Raw genomic sequence first — 21,836 nt, 5'->3', positions numbered from 1 at the left:
CTTCGAATCTGCAACGCGTTGGCCATCAAATTTATTTATTCAAGGTAATACCCATGTCATCTTCTCTTATATTCTTGCTTTCCTCATTAAGGTTTTATGGTAAAAAGATTACGGGATTTCCGGTCTTTCTGTGTTGCATTTTGATAAACCTCCTTACCATAGATGTGCTTTGATAGTGATGTCAAATTTGTCTTTAAATTTACTCCTTTGAAATTGCATCTAATGAGTTGGGCTTACGTCAAAATATTTTAGTATTGGTGAGAGTACAAGAAGAAATTGCCGACCATGACACTTTTCTTCCATCTCTTTAAAGCTCAACGCAGCTCTTCCAATTTAGCGCGAAGTCGAGGACTGATATCTTTCAGACAATGTACCTAGATGTTTGACGTTTACTCAGAGAGTGTGAAGAATTTTAAGGAGAATTGCTAATCGGTTACTCTTCCCATCAAGATGGCTCATGCTAACTTGTGTATCATAGAACCCGGGCCACCTTATCAATGTTCAGATCAATTCTGCAAGTTTTGGCGTCAGAACCATTTTTTACAGACTCTGATATACACGTCTATAAGATGAATGATTTGTCTAAAGAAGATATTTATCTGAAGAGGCAATTGATGTCTTTCTTCATGGATTTGAGTTTTGTCGATGAGGTTACCCCTTCTAAAGTTGTGTCGAAGAACTAGAAGAAGTGGACACCAACTTGAAAGAGGATAGGCGGATTATTTTTGGTCACGGGTAATCCCCTTTTTCTTAAATGTTGCTTTGGTGGCTTACTTTTTAACCAGTCCACTCTTGGCATGCAGATGTGATAAAATGTTACAAAATAATGCAACAAATGAATAGGACCCGTCAGATCGTCCCCCTACTGGCAATAATTATTGGTGTCCCTGTCGTTGCAATGGCTTAGATTTTGGGGCTTTCTCTTGACTTATTTGTAGTGGAAGATGCTTTGATCCCGTCCCCACGCGTCAATTTGGGGTGTTTGGTCGTTAGCCATGAGTTTCAGGCGTTTCATGATGACGATTCAACTATTAATCGGGCCTAAATGCTTAAGTAAAACTTTGGGGGATCTGATTCTATGGGATGCTCTGCATCGACATCGGTTGCATTACCCTTATTTTCTCTTTGCCAATACATGTCAAAGGATATGTCTTTTTATCTGCCCGATCAAAGTTGTTCGCTCTTTTTTGCTTGCATGTATCACATCAATGATTCTCCTTTTTATGGTTTTCTTAAAGGGTTTCTTTGCTCTTGGAAGACTACCAGTGATTAATGTGATGTACTTGTGCTTTCTTTTCAGCTCTATCTCTTATTCGTTACTTGTGTCTATTTTTGTGAATTTAATCACATCCTCAATATCTTTCTTAGGGGAGGATTTCTTTTGGCAAGGGGATTGTTTCTTCTTTAAAAATTATTCTCGCTCCCTATGCTCTCTCTTTTATTCCTACCCACCTTCCCAAAAACCTTCCCGAGTATACTAGCTTTTAATTTTCTCTTCTATTGTATCCATTATATGCATGCACTCATTAGTATTGTGACTGTGTCTTCCATGAAAATGGAAATATTTGAACTTATCTGTACTAAACGGTTACTTACCAAATAATGGTTCTTGATCTCTGCTTCCTTAAATTCAATGTTAGCACACTCTCACCATACTTTTCCCTCAAAGTGTAAAAATGAGTGTAGGCAGAGAACCTAAATTGAAAATCGAGGTCCTCAGCTTATTTGTGGCAATTGTCTCTTCCTAAAGCCCGAGCATATATGGAGTTCCCTACTTTCTAGCCCATTTATCCCTCTTCACCTATGAATTATTATTCGTAATTGATATAGGGTTGTGCTCTATTCAACAAATCACTTAAGTTACAGACTCCTTCAAGCCCCGGCATTTCTCAGAACAAACAATTCAGCTCATTCACTTCTTGAACATCCAACATTTTAACATGCCATTCATGTCCCCTATTGCCACTTCCACTTACATTTTCGCTAATTGATCAATGTACTCACGCAATGTTTCCTTCTTTCTTGGCGTGACCCTGTTGAGTACATACCTGGTTATGGGTTACCGCAATTTGAAGGTAAGTTGGACAATGGAGTCATACACTTCCTTTCACAAATTCATACTTCTGCCTAAAAGGATTTTGAACCACATCATCACATCTCCCGTCAGGGCTTGTGCAAGAGCTCGCACTTCACTGCCCATTAAACATGACAGTAATATGTTATCTACATGTTCAACATGTTTTATTTCAGATCTTCGATTATGTCATAATTTTACAGGTTTATATGTTTCTTCAGAGACCTCAAGATTTTACTTTCGAAGACGCTGAAAGACAATGGTTTTTTATTTCCCTTTAGAGTTAGAGCGTCTGTGCCATATCTTTCCCTTCTTCGTGAATAGCGTGTAGGTGTATGATGAAGATGGTGACCTTCAGAGAGAGTATGGCTATCACTATTTCCTTTAGAATCAACGGAGGAGTCATTTGTCCTCGGTGCCAGTTGCAAGTGGGTGATCTAGAGGTCTTTTCCGTGGAGCAACTGTGCCAACGAGGACCAGTTGTGGTGTGGAGGCTTGGTTACCTAAGGTCGCCTCCCCTATAGTATGTCCCTTAGTATAACGTATTGCATGCTCTCTTCAATTTTGAGGTTTCTTCAATTTTGAGTTTTCTATAGGAGAAATGAGTTTCATTGGGCGATAGATCGAGTAATTTTGAATGTCATTGTACTCGATGAGTTTGATAATAGACCTGTCTAGGGAGGAGATGAATTTTCAAAAAAGAAAATCAATGATATGGATCTTTAGTGAAGAAACAATGATTTTTCGTGAAAACTAGCAAACATCAACAATTGATACCCATATATGTTACATTGTTCGATTGAAAACTAGAAATAGAATATGAGGTGGTAGAGTTGTGTCATAGAGCAATACTTTAATCCGACAGAGCGGGACGAACATGCAAGATTAGCAATTTAACATCCAAGTCACTGAAAGAATGAGAAATAATATTAGAGTGAAAATGAATTTAAATACCTAAAATGTGTACGATTTCTCCTTATATATCAAATAATTGAAATTGTTCATGTGTGATGTAACGTGTTGTGCAAACAATCATTAACTGAATTAAATGATGATTCATATGTTAAAAGGTGAAATTGTCTACTTCTAATCAGAGTAAATGTTTTTCTATTTCGTGCGTCTTTCATTTCGTGCGTCTTTCTACTTGGAGTTCGCTCTTAGACCTTTTGTCATTGACTTTACTGAAGACCCATAACACTTCCATTGAAATTAATATTGTTGTTAATAGTTGTGTTATTTGAAATCAAAAGTCACTCACCAACGTATAATTCTTTTTATACTATATTTTTTATTTACTTTTTGTTTTCTACAACTTATAAGTGTTCCAAAATTACACATAAGAATGTCTGGTTACTTAATAATTGAGTAAAGACATCCACTTTCTTGTGAAAGGACACTGAGCATGGGCGAAAAGCAAGTTGAGATGTGTGTTGTCAACATAAATTAAAGATGGTTTGAGTTCTAAGAGATTGTATCATATGTATCATGATGTTGTGGAACTTGATGACCAAACTGGATGACCCATGCTGTAAGGATTTTCTACATAATTTTATTATTAGAAATAGTCATATTTGACTTTTCCACTTTCAAGTCAGAGTCTAGTTTCTTAAGTTCTTGTTTTTTTCAATGATGAAAACAACATAAAATTGGGTGAAACATTACGTTACTTTATGTTATGGAATCGGATAGGATGCCCATTATGTTGAATTATTGCCCAACATATGTTGTGTTTAGATGCTGCACGGAAGAATTTGAACGGCCTAACCTCAACGTTAGGTTCCCCCTGTTTATTGAGTTACTTTGTACCCCGTTTTCTACATAAAAGTTTCTTTTGCTAAAAATACTATAAACACCACCAACCAAATATGAATATGCTGATGTACATGGACTAGTTTGTTGTAAACTTAAGTTTCGCCTCGTTTTTATGTAGCCAAAGCAAAGAAGAAGAAAAAGTTTAGAGGACAAGGTGCCAAACTCATCACTACCATCCACTCAATGTGAGGATGGGGACACAGAGATCAAAATCAAAATCATTGTGATCATGACATGTGAGAAATGCTGAATGAAAAATTCGTTACCTAAACCGGTCAAGATGCTTGAGCCTGAAGCAAAAGGAAAGGGTGGTTATTAAGTTTGATTCCAAATCCAAAGGAGAAACCAGAATTTGGAATGAGGATTATAATATGACTGCGAGAGAATATGCTGTATATGTGCGAGTGTAACTGTCATCACCCACTAAAGATATTGCATAATTGTTCTTTTCAAACTCTATCCATACAAACCTTACTAAGTTCATTGATGAGATATAACTGCCACTGTTTTGTGGTAGCATGGAAACCATAAATAGATATAATATAGTTGTTCATAAGAGACCAAAATAGCTTATCCAAGAGTAGTGATTGCCATGAATCTCAAACAACAGTTCATTGACAGAAGAGGCGTCCATTTAACTAAGGTTCAATATTGTAAGATACTTTTGTTAATCCCTTCTTCGACCGAATTTGAGAAACCTGATCAAATACACATATAACTATTATGTAGAAGTGTTATATAGATTAGCAACCAAAGAAAAAACATCTTTTTAAGAATAGATCAAATCATAAGTCTCTTAACTATAAAGGTTTCATTCCAACAGCTTTATGTTAGATATAAAACATGATAAAAGATATGATTGACTAATTGGTAAGAGTAAATGATCATCAAATCAACCTTTTTGTTGAGTAGTGTATGAAGTAAATGGATTACACACCTTAATTTTCGTAATGTCTGAAATATCTACAACATGGGTACCACCGCAAGGACAACCTGGATTATCTCCTATCCGCACAATGCGAGGCGTGCTTTCCTGTGTGAGTTCATACATAAAACTAGATATACTAAACAGCAAAACAGACTCTGATTCTGGCAATGAAATTTAAAAATTGTTTAAGTTGTTATAAACCAACAAAAACTTAAACTAATGTATTTTAACTTGATCTATAGTAATTTATATCTGTAGCACGCCAACTCATGCAAGAGCCCTTTGGGAATGAAGTGTGGACACTGAATACTAAACAGATCTACCTGTAGTTGAACCTTCTTTTTTATAAGGGGGTGGAAAAGTTTGAACTGGCAACCATTTAGCTATTGAAACTGGCGGCATTCCATAAATGGAAACTCCCAAAAGCTTAAAAGGCTTTTTATATTATTTCTCCATCATTTAACTTCTGATAGACGTATAAGCATGGAATGTATATAATATGGGAATAAAGATCCCAGAAAAGTACAATAAGAATGATATTCTAAAAATGCTTCCCACTAGCTTTTTCATAGTTTATGATTAAGAACAGCAGATAAATACACTGATTGACATGGGTGCTATATATTTCATAGTTCTTTGTCTCTTTAAAGGATCAGTCCAAGGTAAAGACCACACCTAAGGCTATGTGAGGCCTCAGATTGAAAAAATAAATCATGGGAGAAGGCCTTATATGTGCAGGTTTTGTTAAATGGAGGTGAGAGCATAAAGTTAGTGGGAACCAATTATGAAAACATGACTCGTGTAATTTTTGTTAGGTATCAAAATAGTAGAGGTGAGGCCAACAATTAGTAGGAAATATCATGGGAAGCGCCTCATGTGGGAAACTTTTGTTAGGTATATTTAAGTAGAGGTAGGCAAACAATGTTAGACCGAGACTTCTTGGAGTGGAAACTAGAGCAAGGGTCGGTCAGGCTTCTTTTATAAAAGAGCATAGATGAGAAAAGAAAACATGATATAGTTGCCTTAGATTGACACTGTTGGGTTGGTTATATTCCAGTAAATACATGCACATACCGATATCAATCAGACAGAGATACTGCTGAGTACTTATTGACATAAACAAACAAACACAAAACTAGGAAAGCATAAAGATGATTTGTTTCCTTTATTAATACTGATGTTTGGCTTGAATTGATTTGATCACAACAGCTGGGGTGAGAGTTTCCATCTTTATAAAAAAGTTTCAGGATAACAATAACAACAGCCAAACTTTATCATGAAAGCTTGTAAGGAGTTTCCATCAAATGATGGCAGAAGTTACATCATGTTTCTATCCAAGTATCCAACTCATTAATCTCTAAATCTCTCTTATTAGTTTCTCTAAATGAAGCACGAATACATCACAATTTCTGCCGAATAGTATTCGATACACCGATATACTCTGATACAGCATCGATACGTATCAAAGGAGTATTCGAATTTATTTATTCAAAAAAATAAATTAAAAATCTGATACTACGGCAATCTGCCTCCAATACTCCATGGATCTCATTCCCCCCTTTTTAATAACCATTCATTTCTAGTCATTCTCTTTTAATATCCTAATTAATTCTTCGCAAATGGTAACCATTTTCCAAAATTGATTTTATTTCCCATAATTTCGTATGAATACTAATATTTGAAATTTAATTCATATTAATTATTACTTCATTTTTACATTTTTTTAATATTATTTAGAATTGAAAGTTTTTAACTCAAAATGATAATTTGCAATGTTTCTTTCTTTGCAAGGTTCCTTTCTTCTTCTACAGATCTTGAAGAACCAAATTTGGAAGGTGACGACATTGATACAATTCCAATATCTTAGATTTAATATTTTTCAGCAATCTAGTAATGTTAAAGATTGTTTTAAGAATTTGGTTTTGTTAAACTATGATTTAACTAAATGTTTAATCATAATTTTTATGTGTATCTAAAAGTATCGTATCTTGTATTAATCAATTAGTGACGTATCTCCGTATCGGATACATATCGTATACGATACTTGTATCATGTTCGTGCTTTATTGGTTTCTCCTCTAGTTTTACTAGATCTTTCCCTACCTCTAATAATTTGACTACCCTATATCTCATCTACTCTTCTTATTACAAAATCTATAGGTCCTCTCTCTTAGTGTTCAAACCACCTAAGTTTAATTTCCACCATCTTTTTTACAAAAGCACTACCCCAATTCTCTAATGTGGTTGGACCTAGCTCAACCCAACAAAACTAGTTTGTAAGGTGAGGATTGTCCGATGAGTGACTCTTAACAATAAGGAAGCGGAATATTTTGCAGCCGAGAATCTAGTAGGAATCTTATTCGACAAGATACTCACAGGCACCACAGTTTATATAAAAAACCAGCAAGTAGTTTAAGTTGAAGAACACAAGAATTATTAGTAGCATGGTATATTTCCTTTATAGACTAACCTTAGAAACATAATCAGGAAGAATACCACCACAAAGCGTAGCAGCTTCATCATATGGCAATATATCAACAGAAACCTACATGGCAAGGAGAAGATTTTCAGAACAAGAAGCAAGGTGGAACTGCCAAATATAAAAGCCAAATCATGAACACCTTAACTTACTTTCCCACCCATGGAAATTAAAGCATTAGCTTCTAGCTCCAGTTCCTTTTGCTTATTCTGCATTTCATTTTGTGGAATTACACCTTTATATTCAACCCAAGGCCTGTTAACAAAATTGCAAGTCGAAAGTAAAGTTTGTAATCGTTGAGTAACATATACCAATGATGTGACAGATACAAGTACAACTCGTTTCAGGTTATTTTATCATTTACCAATGATGTGACAGATACAAGTACAACTCGTTTCAGGTTATTTTATCATTTATCATAGCTGGTACATTAAGTACACATTAAAGGGATAAAAAGGTTGTAAATAGTATAGTATACCCATCAGAAAAATGGTAAGCTTTTCCAGGCTCTAAATGGCCTAATCCAATTTTTGGCAAACAAATATCAAGCAAATGTCCTGCTGAATGCAACCTAGACAATAAACAAGAAAAAAAAATGAGATTCATAGTAGCGGAAATACAAATCTATCAAGCACAAACCTCAGGAATAATTTGAAAAATATAAGTGTCAGTGTATGTGTCACACAGACATATCTTTTTTTATAAGTGTCACGTGTCTGGTGCTTCAAAGTTACAAATTTTCGAATTCAATTACAAAATTGTCTACCTAGAATTCAATTTCCGTCTATGCTCGTCAACAAATAGAGAAACCTCCTTCCCTTTCTCGAGTATGGTATCAAACTCCTCTCCAAAACCCTCAAAGACGCCGTAATGTAAAACCTACACAAAATTAAAGTAACAATAAAAAACAGCAGACAGAATTTAACAACAAACAACGTAAATTAAAAATAATAAACAAAGAAACATACAGTTCCATCTTTTGATCGAACATCATGAACCAAAAACTTGATATCTAAGCCATGAATGCGTATAAATCCAGTGTCCGCCGGTTGACCACCACCTTGAGGATAGAAAATAGTCCGATCCAATATCAAAACATGCCTCCCATCATCTCCCTTTTCATATTTTCTCAAAGTTAAAAACCGAAAACAAAAATTCAAAAATAATTATAATAATTAAATAAATAAAAATATTACCTTGAAGTGAGAAACAAGTGTGGCAGTAGATTGGAGCTTCCACATGTCATGATGGTAATCCAGCTTTGTGGGACTATTATCCATCTTCACTCCACCACCCTACTACCGAATTCCAGAATCAGTTAATGTGGGTTTAGAAAAATCCAAACAAAGGCCTAACATAAAGTCACAAACCCATTTTGACGCGTTGGCGGCTACTTTTTCATTTGACTCTGTCCAACCGCCATCAATTCACTTTTTACATAAATAATGCAAATTAGTTTAAAAGTTTAGATTTTTTTTTAAATTACTTAAAATATTATTTAATAAATAAACTAATGTATCGTAATAATAATTAATAATAATAGTATATTTAATGGAATTGGGCTCTTTTTTCCATTATTATCATGAGAAATTTGTCGGAGAAAATAGAAACTAATTAATTTTTCAAAAAATTTTATACTAAGTAATTTTTCAAATATACCTACACTTTGATCATCATTATTTTTTTCTTTATTCCTCTCCAACAAACAAAGTATAAAATCAATGTACCTCAAACAAACAAGGTATAAAATTGTTTTACTAATTTAATTTTGAAACATTACACCAGTTGGGATTCGAACCACAAAAATAGGTAACCATTAAAAAAAAATCAAATTATATCTTATTTAATTCGGGAGTCTTATTAATCAGCCCTATAAATTGAAGTTGGTCCTTTCGTTTTTATATCAGAGAAAGAACCAAATACAAGGTTTAATGAAATGGCTTTGTTAAGAGCGAAGAAGGAAATTAATAAACTGAAGAAGAAAAACAATGCTTCTCCCATCAATATCGTAAAAACTCTTCCAAAAGAATTATTGGTGGAGATTGTTGGAAAGGTTGCATCACAATCAATGGCTGATCTCTGCCAAATGAAATTAACTTGCAAAGATTTTCTTGATGCTTCTGAGGATGGTTACGTTTATCAACATGCATCTATGGAAAACTTTGCTTTGATTCCACTTCCATGGTTCACGGATGAAAAAGAAACCTCTTTCTTGAGACGTTGTAGAGAGAATGATAATTTGGAGATTCTTTATCGTGAAGGAATGGTGCAATATTTTAGTACTTCAATGGTGGATTTAGGTTTTGAGAAATTGAAAAAGGCTGCATTAGAGGGTCATCTTGAAGCTAAATATGTTTATTCTATGCTTTTGATGGCTAATTGTGAAGATGATGAAGGAGGAAGAGAACTTGGTTTTGATCTCTTTGGTGAATTGAAAAATTCCACGTGCAATCGTATGGTTGCAAGATGTAGAAAGAGGGTGAAGTCTTTTATTAAAAGCATGTGGTTGAAAAATCATGTGGTGGTTCAAAATCTGTCTTCGTGTTGCTGTTCTGACACATGTGGTGGAACAGAGAAGTTGAAGAGACATTCAACATGGTCTGCTGATGAAGTTGATAATGACGGTGTAGGTTTTTCATGCAAATATTGCGACGGGAATCATGAATTAGGTTTATTTGCCAACATATTTCGCATCTGATTATAAAAAGAATATAGGATACGAGAACAAGTTAGCATAAGAATAGGAAACTTCAAAAAATCATGTACAAACTCAAAAAAGATTAGTTCAAGCTTAGTTAAATATTTTTGTTTCAAGTTATTTTTTCTTGCTCTATTTTAGATTCTTCCACAATGATCGATCATACATTGTACAAACTCGAAAATTCAAGTTATAGTTATTATTGTTGGTTTAAGTTGTTATTTCTTCCTCTGTTTTAGATTTGATTGTAACTCATTCTCTCTTAATGCTAAGATGAGAAAAACAAAAGTTTCAGAATTTATTAAAGAAATTAGTGAAGTTCATGAAACAGAAATATCTCCGGTAATAGTAGTAATACTAAACCTTCAAGACAAAGATTATCACCGCACCTAACATTGCTTGACTTCAATTTTCATCTTTAGCCACAAGCGATTACCTGAGCAGAAAACCAAACAATTTTAGGTAAAAACGCAATGGGAGAGTAAATCACTGTTAGTAACCCAAAGTAAAAACAAACACAGAACAGAGATGATAAAAATGGAAATCCAGAAAGAGAAATGACCTTGAATCTGACACAGAGCCAATCTCCTATATAGGTGGCTAAAGCCTCCTATTCATATCTAACTTAATTCTTATAAGGTAATCCTCTCTTCTATTCCTTATAATGTGAAACCATTACAATCATTCGCTCACCTCAACTTTCTAACAGAATCAGTCCTCATTTCCCCTCAATTCCCTTTTTTGTCCCTTCTAGAATATGCTCTCCATATCTTTGGCCCATGATTGTTATGATGCATGAGAGGTAAGTTAGCTTCACTACTAGTCACGTGGTTCCTATCAATCACATGCCACAAAAAAGAGCAGGATGGCCTCATAAGTTGATAATCAATTGAATTTGATGTTGGTCCTTTCTTTTTTGAGTGAGACAATAAGCAGTGGATATCAACAATGTTCGAGCAAAACATGGCATGCTGCTGCTATAGCAGCTATTTCAATCCAAATATATTGTTCCCAAAAAGTTGTTGAGGTTTACTAGTCACTAATTAATTCATATAATCGTGAAGAAAATGAACAAAACAGAAAGCAAATAACTGAACTCGTGCTATAAACATCAGTTAAGAAAACTATCAAACAAAATAATATCATTACAGACCTGTGCTCAGACGAAACCATGGACGAGGAAAATGGAATTTTGACAATCATCTCGTATATGGTCAATGTTTATCAGAACAGAGGCATAGAGGCATGGTTCTTTGCGGTTATGAGTCTGTTGGTGGAAGAGCTGCATATTATGGTCAATGCATTGCATGGTTATGAGTCTGTTGATGGAAGAGCTGCATATTGCATTGCATAGGCCTCTTCATCCAATATCTTGAAACCTATATAACATATCAGAATCAACAGCTATCAGAAGTAAATAAAATCCAGTTTAAAAAGCCACAAAATAAGCAAGTTTGGATTCAAAGTTTGAAATATTAATGAATAAACAACCCCATAGTTGATATTACATTGCAAAACCACAAAATAAACAAACAAGGCATGAAGCAACAGTGTACTTAGATAAAAGAATTCCAAAAAGGTTTTTGATGAAGGCGAGAGGAACTTCATATGGAGCTGAAAAATCTAGCATTTCTGGTTTTCATCAATCTTACAAATAGACACTTTATCATTAAAACATAAGATGTTCCACATGATTAAATTGTAATTGTCAGATTTAATCTTATAATAAGTTAATATATATCCTATAATTTAAGGAGTTTTTATCAAGATAATTCTGACTTTTGAGTGGAGCTTACCATTTCAGCAATATAATGACCCAATTGTAGAATTTGTTTCTTCACGTTAGCACTCTATAACACATGTATCCTTGCCTCCCACATTTCGGTTCAATATGTGCTGGATTTAACAGAATAAAATGTCGTTGGTAAATATTTAGCATGCCCGAGCTCCAGCAAGATATCCTAAAATAATTTTGGGAACATCTCCTGAGACAATTGATTCTATACATAAATTGCTCTCCAAAGTTGTATACCAATAAGACCAACACTATCTGATGTTCATATGAACCTTTGCTATAATGACCACATTGTTGATGAATTGACGCGTTCCATAGCTGCAGTTTAAACCAAACATCTTTTTTTATGAGGAACAATAGCTACTCTCATCTCGATGCGGTTGTTTGATCAAGAGAGGGTATCAATAGGACCCTCAAGATAGGTTTGATTGGCAAGGTTGTTTAATAGAATGTGAATATCCTTACTTTGAGGATGGCTGTTATCTCCAACTAAAAATTTATGACTCTTACCATCCACCCTTATAAGGCTAGAACCTGGAGCCTTGGATATTCCTTTCTCCTTCATCATCCTCCTAATATTCCTTACTTCCGCCCATTTCTTGTCAGTTGCATATAGATTAGACAGAAGCACGTACACACCACTCTCTTGGCATTTAAATTTTGGAAGTGACTTCAACATTGTTGGGGTTAATTTGACATTTCCATATGTATTGGAGGCGCTCAAAAGAGCACCTAGGATCTGCACATCTGGTGGCATGGGCATTTTCTTTATCAACTCCATAGCTTCCCCCATCAATTCAGCCCTGCAGAGCAAATCAACCATACATCCATAGTGTTCTAACAAGGGAGAAATATTGTAGGGGGGACTTATCATCTGATTGAAATAGCTACGACCTTCATCAACCAAGCCAGAATGGCAGCAAGCCGTGAAAACAGCTAGAAATGTAACCTCATTAGGCCTTGTACCGGATTCAACCAAATATGCAAATTGTTTTAGTGCTTCTTTTCCATGTCCATTTATTGCTAGACCACCAATATAGGCATTCCAAGTACGGATATTCTTAGAAGGCAACAAATTGAAGACATATTGAGCCATCTCTATACAACCACATTTTGCATACATGTCAACCAATGATGTTCCTAAATAAACATCCCATTTGATATGTCTACTATCAATGTATTCATGAACCCATTTTCCATAATCAAGAAGCCCAAGACTAGCACAAGCAGAAAGCACACTGGTTAGTATAACCCCATCAGGCTCAAAACCAGAATCCCGCATTTCACCGAACAAATCAAGTGACTCCTGTGGACACTGGCATTGCACCAATCCACTTAGCATAATAGTCCAAGAAACAATGTCCTTTTCAAGGATCTCATCAAACAACTGTTTTGCATCAGAGACAGACTCGCACTTCATATACATATCTATCACAGTATTCCTCACCACCAACTCCTTTCCATGCGGATATTTACAAACCAACCCATGAACCCTCTTCCCCAATTTCAACCAACCCAATTTCCCACATGCCCCAAAAATGCTAACAAACGTTGCTACATTAGGCACCACATCCATTCTTAAAAACAATTCAACCGCATCATTAAACAACCCAGCCTTCACATACCCAGATATCAAACCAGTCCAAGAGACCACATCTCTCACAAGCATAACATCAAACACCTTACCAGCATCTACATTATCCCCACAAATACTATAAACATGAACAAGAGAGTTTTGCACAAAAAGATCACACCACAGGCCAGACTTAACAGCCAACGTATGAAACTGTCTAACCTCCGCAATACCAGAAAACTTAGCACATGATTTCAAAATTGCCGGGACAGTATACACATCAGGCACAAACCCATTACGGAAACACCATCTATAAACTAGGATTGCAGCCCAAGGTAAGCGACCAGAACCATAGCCAGAAATTATCAAATTGCAAGGGAAAGAGCTCAAGCTCCAATCAAATTGCTTCAAGAAATTGCAAGGGTAATGAATATCAGTGACATGTTTCCCGAAAAAGTTTGCCACTTTGGGGACAACCAAGTCGTTGGTGACAAGGGTAGAAGTCAAGAGCTGTGCATGGATTTGCTTGAAGGATCTCAAATCGTTGCACCTCTCTATTAAATCCAAGAGAACCCATTTCAGAGAATGTTTACCCTTATTCATGTCAGTAGCTAAATTCTTGAAATTTAACTGAACAGGTCAAATGTATACCATCTACTGCATTTCAAAATTAGACAGTTAATCGCGGCCGATTGTGTGGGGATCGGGGCCGCACGGAGGGGACGGCCGCTGGCTTCTACGGAGATGCTCGGCGCAGCGCGTGTAACTGCCGCGCGCCTGCTACAATGATGGAAGAAGGGTGGCTAAGAAGAAATGAAAAATCACAATAACAACCGGCGTGTTTGGATTACAATGGTGGCTGCTAGGTCGCTTATGCATTGCAACATCGATATAGTTTTTTTTAAGGTTAAATATGCTATTGGTTCTATAGCGATTTTCACTTTTATCTACAATTAGGGGTGTAAGCGGATCAAAATAATCCGATTAAACCGACAATCCAATCCAAACCAAACCGAAATAAAACCGATTATTATTGGACTGGTTCAAAAACCGAACCAAACCAATAAAAACCGATGTGGTTTGGTTCGGTTCTTGGTTCTAGTTTTTAGGAACCGCCAAACCGATAAACCGAACCAAAGGAAATAATGACGCTCTAAATATTTTATTCAATCCATCATTAAGCTCAAATTTTTAATCGGTCCAACTATTATCCATCTTTGTTTACACTTCCTTCCTTTAAGCAAAACATGCACCTAGAACCAAACTCTAAAGCATAGAAACTAGAAACCATAAGTCACAAAAAATATGCTTTCACATAACTGTTGCTCTTGCTGCCCACAACCATTGTTCCTTTCACTACCGTCATTCTGATATGATATGATGGTCTTCTCCGTGTTCAAGTTCTCTTTGTTAATTTTCATATATTTTTGTACCTTTTTTTCTTCTTCAACAAAATTCATTCAAGTCTTGTTACAAAATAGTTTTGATTCGTGTCTGAGATGTGAAACGTACTAATGGATGTGTGTTTTGTTATATTCTATATGTTAAGCTTTGAAATCCCTTTTCAAGATTCTGATGTTAAGTGTTAACTTTTATATTTGAGTGAACTTATTTTATGATGCAATGGAAATCATGTCACTATTTCATATGGAATAAGAGCAACTTGTAATTTGTATGAAAAAATATAACATGAAATGTATTATTTTAAAAAATAATAGCATAAAATACACAAAAAAAACACGATAATGGAGAATAGACAGATGAATATAATATTTTTAAAAAATAAACATTGTAAACCGATCAACCAACCCAAACCAAACCGAACCAAACCAGTTAGTTTGGTTCGGTTCCATTTTTGAAAAATGTTGAAAACCGAACCAAACCAAACCGATAGAAATATCATTGGTTCGGACCTTTTTTTGATCAAAAACCGGTCCAAACCGATCCGATTACACCCCTATCTACAATATAAGAAAGTTAACTGATCTTGAAAAACCAAAAAATGCCCTTCTTGCCCAATATTAAGCCACGTGTATAGCTTAAGCATTCAGCACTCTGTTTTACAACAACTCCTTCTAGGAGAGTTTCACAAACTGTTTCTCTTCCAAATTCAAAAACAGTTTCTCACTCATTAATCTGTGTACCTTCTCTTTCTCGACCTCGTCCTTTTTCTCTCTCTATCTCTCTTGCTTACGACTTTACCTTCTTCTTCCTTACCCCTATTCTTCTTCCTCCTCACCACATTAAACCTAATTAAACCTAACTTTTTGAGAGATCAAACCCCCTATGACACCCGACAACAGCACCACCGCTCTCATAGCCTAACATAACACAGTGTGTTTCTACCGCTGCTCCGACATCAAAACCACTTCACTTCTACCTAATACTCCTTCGCCCACCGGTTCTATTCCACTACATATTTTTCCACCGACGTCGCTATTTGCCTCAAGGTATGTTTAATGTTGAAGATTTAGGGTTTGAGGGTTTTATATGTTTTGTTGATTGATGGTTTTCTTACGGTGTTGGTTTTCTAAATAATGTTGTTTTAGGCTGAAGATGATAAACCTGATTTTATTGTCAGGATTATCGAGTTCTTCGAATCTGAAGACAAAGATCTATTTGTTTACCGCTCAAAGGTTTTACATAGCCGGAGATATTGTAAGTTTTTTTAATTGTTTTTTGTGTGAGTGTTCATATTTTTAGGGTCATGTTTGATTTTGGAGATTTGAATGTATGTTGTAGGTTATTAAGATTCATCCAGAGCTTATTGACAAGAAGATTGTCTTTATATGTGTCGCCTTTTCGGTTAGATCGCCTTGGGTTATGTGTTTTGAGAAGGAAATTTCTGGGTTTTGTTTACTTGGTTTCTTATGGATATTTTTGTGACTTTTATATTCTTTTTGGATTTCTGTGTTGCTATGGAGAATTGTTGTTTTTTGTTTCTATTACTCATAATACAAATTGGCAATCGTGCAGTTAATGCTAACTCAAGCGGGATTCGTTCATGGGTTGCGACAAGAAGAAAATGTTTGTTGCCACATCAAAACATCAAAGTGTAGAACATGCTTATATTGTAGTATATGCTTTGATGCTTATTTTCTATGTCTAATAATAAACAATTATGCTGTTGTATTGGTATTCAGAAGAATTGTATTTGGTTTTCTTCAATCTGAGTGAACATGAGATGATGATAGAAACAACGACATTAGATTTGGATAGGTTTTTCGTTGACGAAGACTTTCATACATGTCAAAGTACTGAAGTAAATTCCAATTTTGCTTGAAACAATGTTTAACTAATTGTATTGATCTTCCATGAAGAACACGTTGAAGATAAGCTACACTCTGCGACGGGTACCTTTTATTTGACTCTCTTTGAACACCAATCTTTCATCATATTTTAAGATTAAAGAATGTTACCTCTTGCACTGTATTTTTTAATTTTATAAGATCTATAATTATCATGTCAATTATTTTTGTTGAGTTAAACTTTAAGCTTTAATGAGTAACCTATAACCACTTGAGCAGTTAATTATGGGGTTCCTGTTTTTATTCTCTCTATCTATGTTAAAACTGTTATTAACTATATTCTTCTATGATGGAAGTTCTCATAATTTGGTTGATTGTGTGATAAGGAAAACTCAATGAGATTCACTTTAGTGAAACTGTAAAATTTTCTGGTGCTATTATTCAAACATGTAGGTTTTCTGCTGTTTAAGTTTACTGTTTGGAGTTTGCAAGTTAGTTTTGATCATTCACATGCCTATTTTTTAATAGGCTTCTACTGCAACTACCACAAAGGGATGCATAAGCAATTTAGTTTGGTTACTGACATGTTTTTTGCATTGAATATTGATGTTATGTTATTTCAATTTCAATGTTGAAATGACAAGGCCACTTGAATTACTGTCGACGAGGTCCGGATGATTGCATTATTGTTTACCACAAGTATAGTGGGATAGCGGCGACACGTGTCTGCAGCTTAATATTTTAATGGTTATATTTTTTTATTCTTAGGGATGCTTTTGTTGGATTATACCATGTCGAGTAGTTGTTGCTGTTTTCTAAAACGACGCACACATTTCCCGTATTCGTTTATACGCCTAATACATATTCTTTGTTCATAATTTCATCTCAAAATGGGGACCCCATATCACCAAAGCGGCTCTGTACAGAACATCGAAATGTCTTGGCAGCAAGGAATTCTTTTACCTCACCAGTGAAAGATCAGCTTCTTTGTTGACTGGTCATCCGCATGTCGCAATGGATCTTGCAAATAAATGACAGGACATGAGCACATCGTTCTGTCAAACCAACTCCACCTACTGTAAGTTGTGTTTTTTTATGCCCGATTTCCTTTGTTCTTTTCAATTCTCAAGAATCATGATTTGACTTATGTGAGTTGCAATGATGCAGGAGACAATGTCTAATGAGCACGCTACGCGTTTTCCCTTTGTTGGGAGCGCAATTTCATTTCAATCAGCCATGAGTTAGGGTTTTATTGTGTTCCTTATTGATATGTGTGAAATTGATCTATGTATTGTATGGTTTGATTTTCAATTGATGTCAACATTTCAAATGTTTATTAATGTTGTGAAATCCAAAATATCGACCTCCTAATTTAACAGTCAGGCATAGAGAATTGAATCGTCTTTTCAATTTAGGGAAATATGTTCAATTATTGATATGTGTGTGAAGTTGATCTCTGTTGTGTGGTTTGATTTTCTAATGTCTGGCTGTTGAAAAAGTTTGTGTCCTTGGATTCATAAGGATTCATGTGGCTCTGAGGAATTTAAGGTAGAAAAACTGCTTGCTGTCTGCTATGGAGATCCCAAATCTAACGAGAAACTAGGACTTTACTTTAAAGTATGTTTTCTACAAGCACTTTAATTTGAGTTTTCTAATTTTTTTATTTTGTTCTAGCTCAAACATACCACTACTAGCCTACCATATCTCTGATGCTTTGAAGCCCTGAATCCATTACCCATGGCTAATCCAGGAAGGTGAAGTTTACTGATGTTGCGTTGTACATAAGGAAGTGTTTGGTTTCACTGTATGTTTAGTGTGGCTTTTAGCTTATTTGAAAGGTAATGTAATTGTAAATGTGATAATTTAATGTTTGTTTACAATGCAGACAACAAAAATGTAGGAAACCGGTCTTAAAGGTACTGTTCAGGAGAGTTGGATGGAGTTTGATTGGAGGCAGTATTCTATAGCATAGAAATTTTCCATTGAGATGTAGCCAATCACATTTTATCCTCTAGGGTTTGAGCAAGTTAATGATATTGAGGAAACAAGTTCCTAATTCATGTTATCTTGAATTGATTTTATTCTTAGATTAGGTTGTAATTAATGTTATCATTGAATGGTTGCTTAGTTTTCAAGGTTCTATATAAAATTGACAGTCGACTCATAAAATGAATTTTAAGAATGCATTACTAAGTACATGAATTCTACTAGAGGCAAATCACATTGTCTTAAAAAGTGTGTGATTTTCTATGGGAAGAAACATATGTAGGCAGCAAGGAATTGTTTCTTGTAGTTAGCTGAGTGTAAATATTGCAATCTTGAATGGCAGGAAATAATAAGACATCATAGAGATAAGGTCAACCAAGCAATTAACCAATACACTGTTAAATCGATACTATGGCAGCTGCTCAATGGAGTGAACTATCTGCGCAGGTTAGTCTATTCTTTGTGAAGTTGAAGATGGTTCCTTTTATTTGTTTTCTTCATGTTGACTTATTGTATTATTATACTTTCCCTCCAGTAATTAGATAATACATCGAGATTTGAAGCCATTAAATATATTGGTACGAGTTTTGCCACCGTATCATGATATGATTAATAATTTTATCCCTAGAAGTAGACATTTGAGTTTAAATTTATTTGTCCATCTTTTATCTGTGCACTGATTTTCCTAACGAGTTCTCTACACAAATGTTATGGGTGACGGGGAGGAACATGAAGTTGTTAAAGTTACTGACTTTGGGCTTGCAAGGATATATCAAGCCCCTTTGAAGCCATTATCTAAAAATGGGGTATGAGTACATTTTTCATTTGTGTATTAGAGAAATCTTCATGTATATTCTCTGCATGATTCTTCTATTTTTAATATTTGAAGATTTGAAATTTGGCTATGCATATAATACATGCAATAGGACTACATTAAATGCTTGTGCTTTATCCAAGCTTTCTACTGTAAGCTGACTGAGTGATGGATATTGTTATTTGTTTCAAGTTTAACTTGTGGAACTGTTGAGCCTTCCGTCAAAACTTCATGTGTTTTGATTCTCTACGTGTTTGTCGTTGGGTCTATTGTCATCTTTAACTTTAATTGGCTGACATGGCTGTGCACTTATACCACATTTTACCTTTTGATATGTTTGATCGTTTAGATTCCAGATCTCCATTTTCAGGATTAAATGGAGGAGTTGGTGGTCTCACATTAAAAGAATGGCCATAGGTTATATTTTCAATTGAACAATATTTAGGATTAGAGAATCATAATTAGTTAATTCTTTTAGAGACAACTCATAATCGAATTCATAACCGAATTCTGACAGAAGGGAAGGGAAGAGAATTGGGCCAACACAGGGGAAACCCAGCCTATATTCCTAATAACAATTATCATCCCATACTTGACTATTCTTTCACCGACTGCGTTCTATTTACATATTCACATCTGAATATTTAGTTCCTCTCAACATACAAATAGTCATTTGTTGATAAACAAACATTTTATATCCATTTGTTGATATTTTTTGTTTGTAATATTTTTTAAGTAGATCAACACCTTTCACATCAGTTGTCCAAGCCTATATTGTGAAGACTTTTTGTTAAGAGAAGGATAAAATGGGAATATCCACATGCCTGAGACTGAGAAGAGGAAATGAGAAGTGAATTGTGTAAGGGAATGATGTTATACAGATTCTGAGTGGAAAGAGAAGGGTATGAAGGACCTTAGCTCTATGGACTATAAAATCTTGTGTTTGCCTTTAATTTTTGAAATTACACTCTTTATCTTATATTTGTTTTTATTTCATCTTTTCTGCATTTTATGTTTTTGAGTTCACATTAAATGGTCTGACCTGCTCGATATGTGATGGGATCAGCAATTCACAGAAATAGACAATCATGCCTGAAACAATGGAGGCAAGATTAGAAGTGTTGTGAAAAGGGATGAGTAACATCAGAATGCTACTACAGTTGAGTATTATTATTAGATGTAGTGTCATTGTTTTTTTTTTGACCAAGATGTAGTGTCATTGTTGGATTCTAAATAATCATTGTTCCATTTGTGCAGCTTGATCAACTTGACAAGATATTCAAGGTAAATGTTCAAAGAAGAGAAGGTTTGAGTTCTACTGGTGGGCAGAATTTTGATGAACCAAAAAGAGCATCTCGACACGAAATCAAATCTGCCTGCTAAGGCAAATGCTCAGAAAAATCTGAATAGGAAATCTTCTTGCCAGAATTCTTCTTATGTTCTCAGGCAGAATAATTTGAAACAGAACCATTCAATGGATACTTGGTATTTTTCAAGCTTCTTTTTCTTTATGTCAAAACTGAAAAACTCTTTGGTTTTTAATTATTTAGGATGTCGAAGGGTACATCGATACTATCAATTGATCATTTTTCAATTACTTATTATAAGATTGTGAATGTAAGGATAAGTCATCATATGGTGATGAGAACAGAGCTTCTCATTCTCCACGAACTTTATTGGGAAATGCTATCGGTGACTCCCCTCACCTTTATGAACTTCTACTACTGTTTCATGTATTGCTCCTCATAGGATTAGGAATTGGAGCAACTCCCTTCATTAGTATTTTCAGAGATCTTCTTAGTGACACGAAAAGAATAGACGAACAAACGGTACAATCCTTGCTCTTGCTTAGTTATTTTTACAATGTTGATTACATTTTATCATCACCTGCGAACTTTAACAAGGCCAAGTGCAGGACTCAAAGACAGAAAAAACTAAATCAGATGAGAGTTTCAATACTTTCACCTCTTCAAATGTAACGCCAAGAAGAAATAAGAGATCACAAAGGATTATAAAAACTTGCTTTTATTGGGTTAAACCAGGTAAAACTCCATTTTAATACAGCTTCCTGTTTATTAATTTTTCCCTGAATCATTTTTTAAATTCTCCCGACCGTTTCTGATGCAAGGTTTCTGAGTCAGTGAAATCATTGTACTTAGTATTGCAAAGGTCTGTTGAATCCATGGAGTTGGGTGATGTTGTTTTACCTCAAAGTGATGTTTTAGTTTTTCCAAAGGCACTTCATGTAACAACCCAATTTTATTTTGTCATGTTAGTCATCTCCGGTGATTACTTAATAAAATAACATTTGCTATATGTTTCAATGCAGTGTAAGTCATAAAATTATTGCACAGTATATGTTGGCACGGGAAGATGAGGTTACTTATCACAAGTTCCAGCCACAACTGAATCAGTTTAATCCACTGCACT

General features: G+C 35.0%; 3 protein-coding genes across 5 annotated transcripts; 1 reads left to right on the top strand and 2 right to left on the bottom strand.

The window, feature by feature from the left end:
• Nucleotides 1-4,237: 4,237 nt before the first annotated feature.
• LOC131631532 (uncharacterized) lies at nucleotides 4,238-8,682 on the bottom strand. Its single transcript, XM_058902332.1, has 8 exons — nucleotides 8,489-8,682; nucleotides 8,261-8,407; nucleotides 8,059-8,171; nucleotides 7,771-7,863; nucleotides 7,445-7,547; nucleotides 7,284-7,358; nucleotides 4,824-4,919; nucleotides 4,238-4,584 (listed from the first exon to the last, which is right to left on the bottom strand). The coding sequence occupies exons 1-8, from the start codon at nucleotides 8,570-8,572 to the stop codon at nucleotides 4,525-4,527; spliced, it is 771 nt and encodes a 256-aa protein (XP_058758315.1). The 5' UTR covers nucleotides 8,573-8,682; the 3' UTR covers nucleotides 4,238-4,524.
• A 455-nt stretch (nucleotides 8,683-9,137) lies between these two features.
• LOC131631541 (F-box protein At2g35280-like) lies at nucleotides 9,138-10,125 on the top strand. The gene has a single exon (XM_058902339.1). The coding sequence runs from the start codon at nucleotides 9,229-9,231 to the stop codon at nucleotides 9,988-9,990; it is 762 nt and encodes a 253-aa protein (XP_058758322.1). The 5' UTR covers nucleotides 9,138-9,228; the 3' UTR covers nucleotides 9,991-10,125.
• Nucleotides 10,126-10,276: 151 nt separating this feature from the next.
• Nucleotides 10,277-14,244, bottom strand: LOC131631512 (pentatricopeptide repeat-containing protein At4g38010-like). 3 transcript variants are annotated; one of them, XM_058902310.1, is made up of 4 exons: nucleotides 11,787-14,244; nucleotides 11,144-11,369; nucleotides 10,553-10,824; nucleotides 10,290-10,426 (listed from the first exon to the last, which is right to left on the bottom strand). In XM_058902310.1, exon 1 carries the CDS (start codon nucleotides 13,959-13,961, stop codon nucleotides 12,174-12,176), a length of 1,788 nt encoding a protein of 595 aa, XP_058758293.1. In that variant the 5' UTR covers nucleotides 13,962-14,244; the 3' UTR covers nucleotides 10,290-10,426; nucleotides 10,553-10,824; nucleotides 11,144-11,369; nucleotides 11,787-12,173. The 3 variants fall into 3 exon arrangements, with proteins under 3 accessions (XP_058758305.1, XP_058758293.1, XP_058758297.1); XM_058902314.1 differs by having other exon boundaries at nucleotides 10,304-10,426; nucleotides 10,684-10,824; XM_058902322.1 differs by lacking the exon at nucleotides 10,553-10,824 and having other exon boundaries at nucleotides 10,277-10,426.
• Nucleotides 14,245-21,836: the final 7,592 nt, after the last annotated feature.

This window comes from Vicia villosa, linkage group LG1 (genome assembly GCF_029867415.1).
Source record: "Vicia villosa cultivar HV-30 ecotype Madison, WI linkage group LG1, Vvil1.0, whole genome shotgun sequence".
Classification (NCBI taxonomy): domain Eukaryota; kingdom Viridiplantae; phylum Streptophyta; class Magnoliopsida; order Fabales; family Fabaceae; genus Vicia; species Vicia villosa.
Note: the sequence above shows the minus strand (reverse complement) of the source record. Positions and strands in the feature narration are given on the sequence as shown.

Bases quoted from the DNA above. Each gene is read 5' to 3' on its own strand.
- LOC131631541 (XM_058902339.1), top strand. From the start codon at position 9,229: ATGGCTTTGTTAAGAGCGAAGAAGGAAATTAATAAACTGAAGAAGAAA.
- LOC131631512 (XM_058902322.1), bottom strand. From the start codon at position 13,961: ATGAATAAGGGTAAACATTCTCTGAAATGGGTTCTCTTGGATTTAATA.
- LOC131631532 (XM_058902332.1), bottom strand. From the start codon at position 8,572: ATGGATAATAGTCCCACAAAGCTGGATTACCATCATGACATGTGGAAG. The intron at 8,172-8,260 runs GTATGTTTCTTT...AATTTTGTGTAG, and splicing joins TTCGATCAAAAGATGGAACT to GTTTTACATTACGGCGTCTT. The intron at 4,585-4,823 runs GTGTGTAATCCA...GTATTTGATCAG, and splicing joins CAGACATTACGAAAATTAAG to GTTTCTCAAATTCGGTCGAA.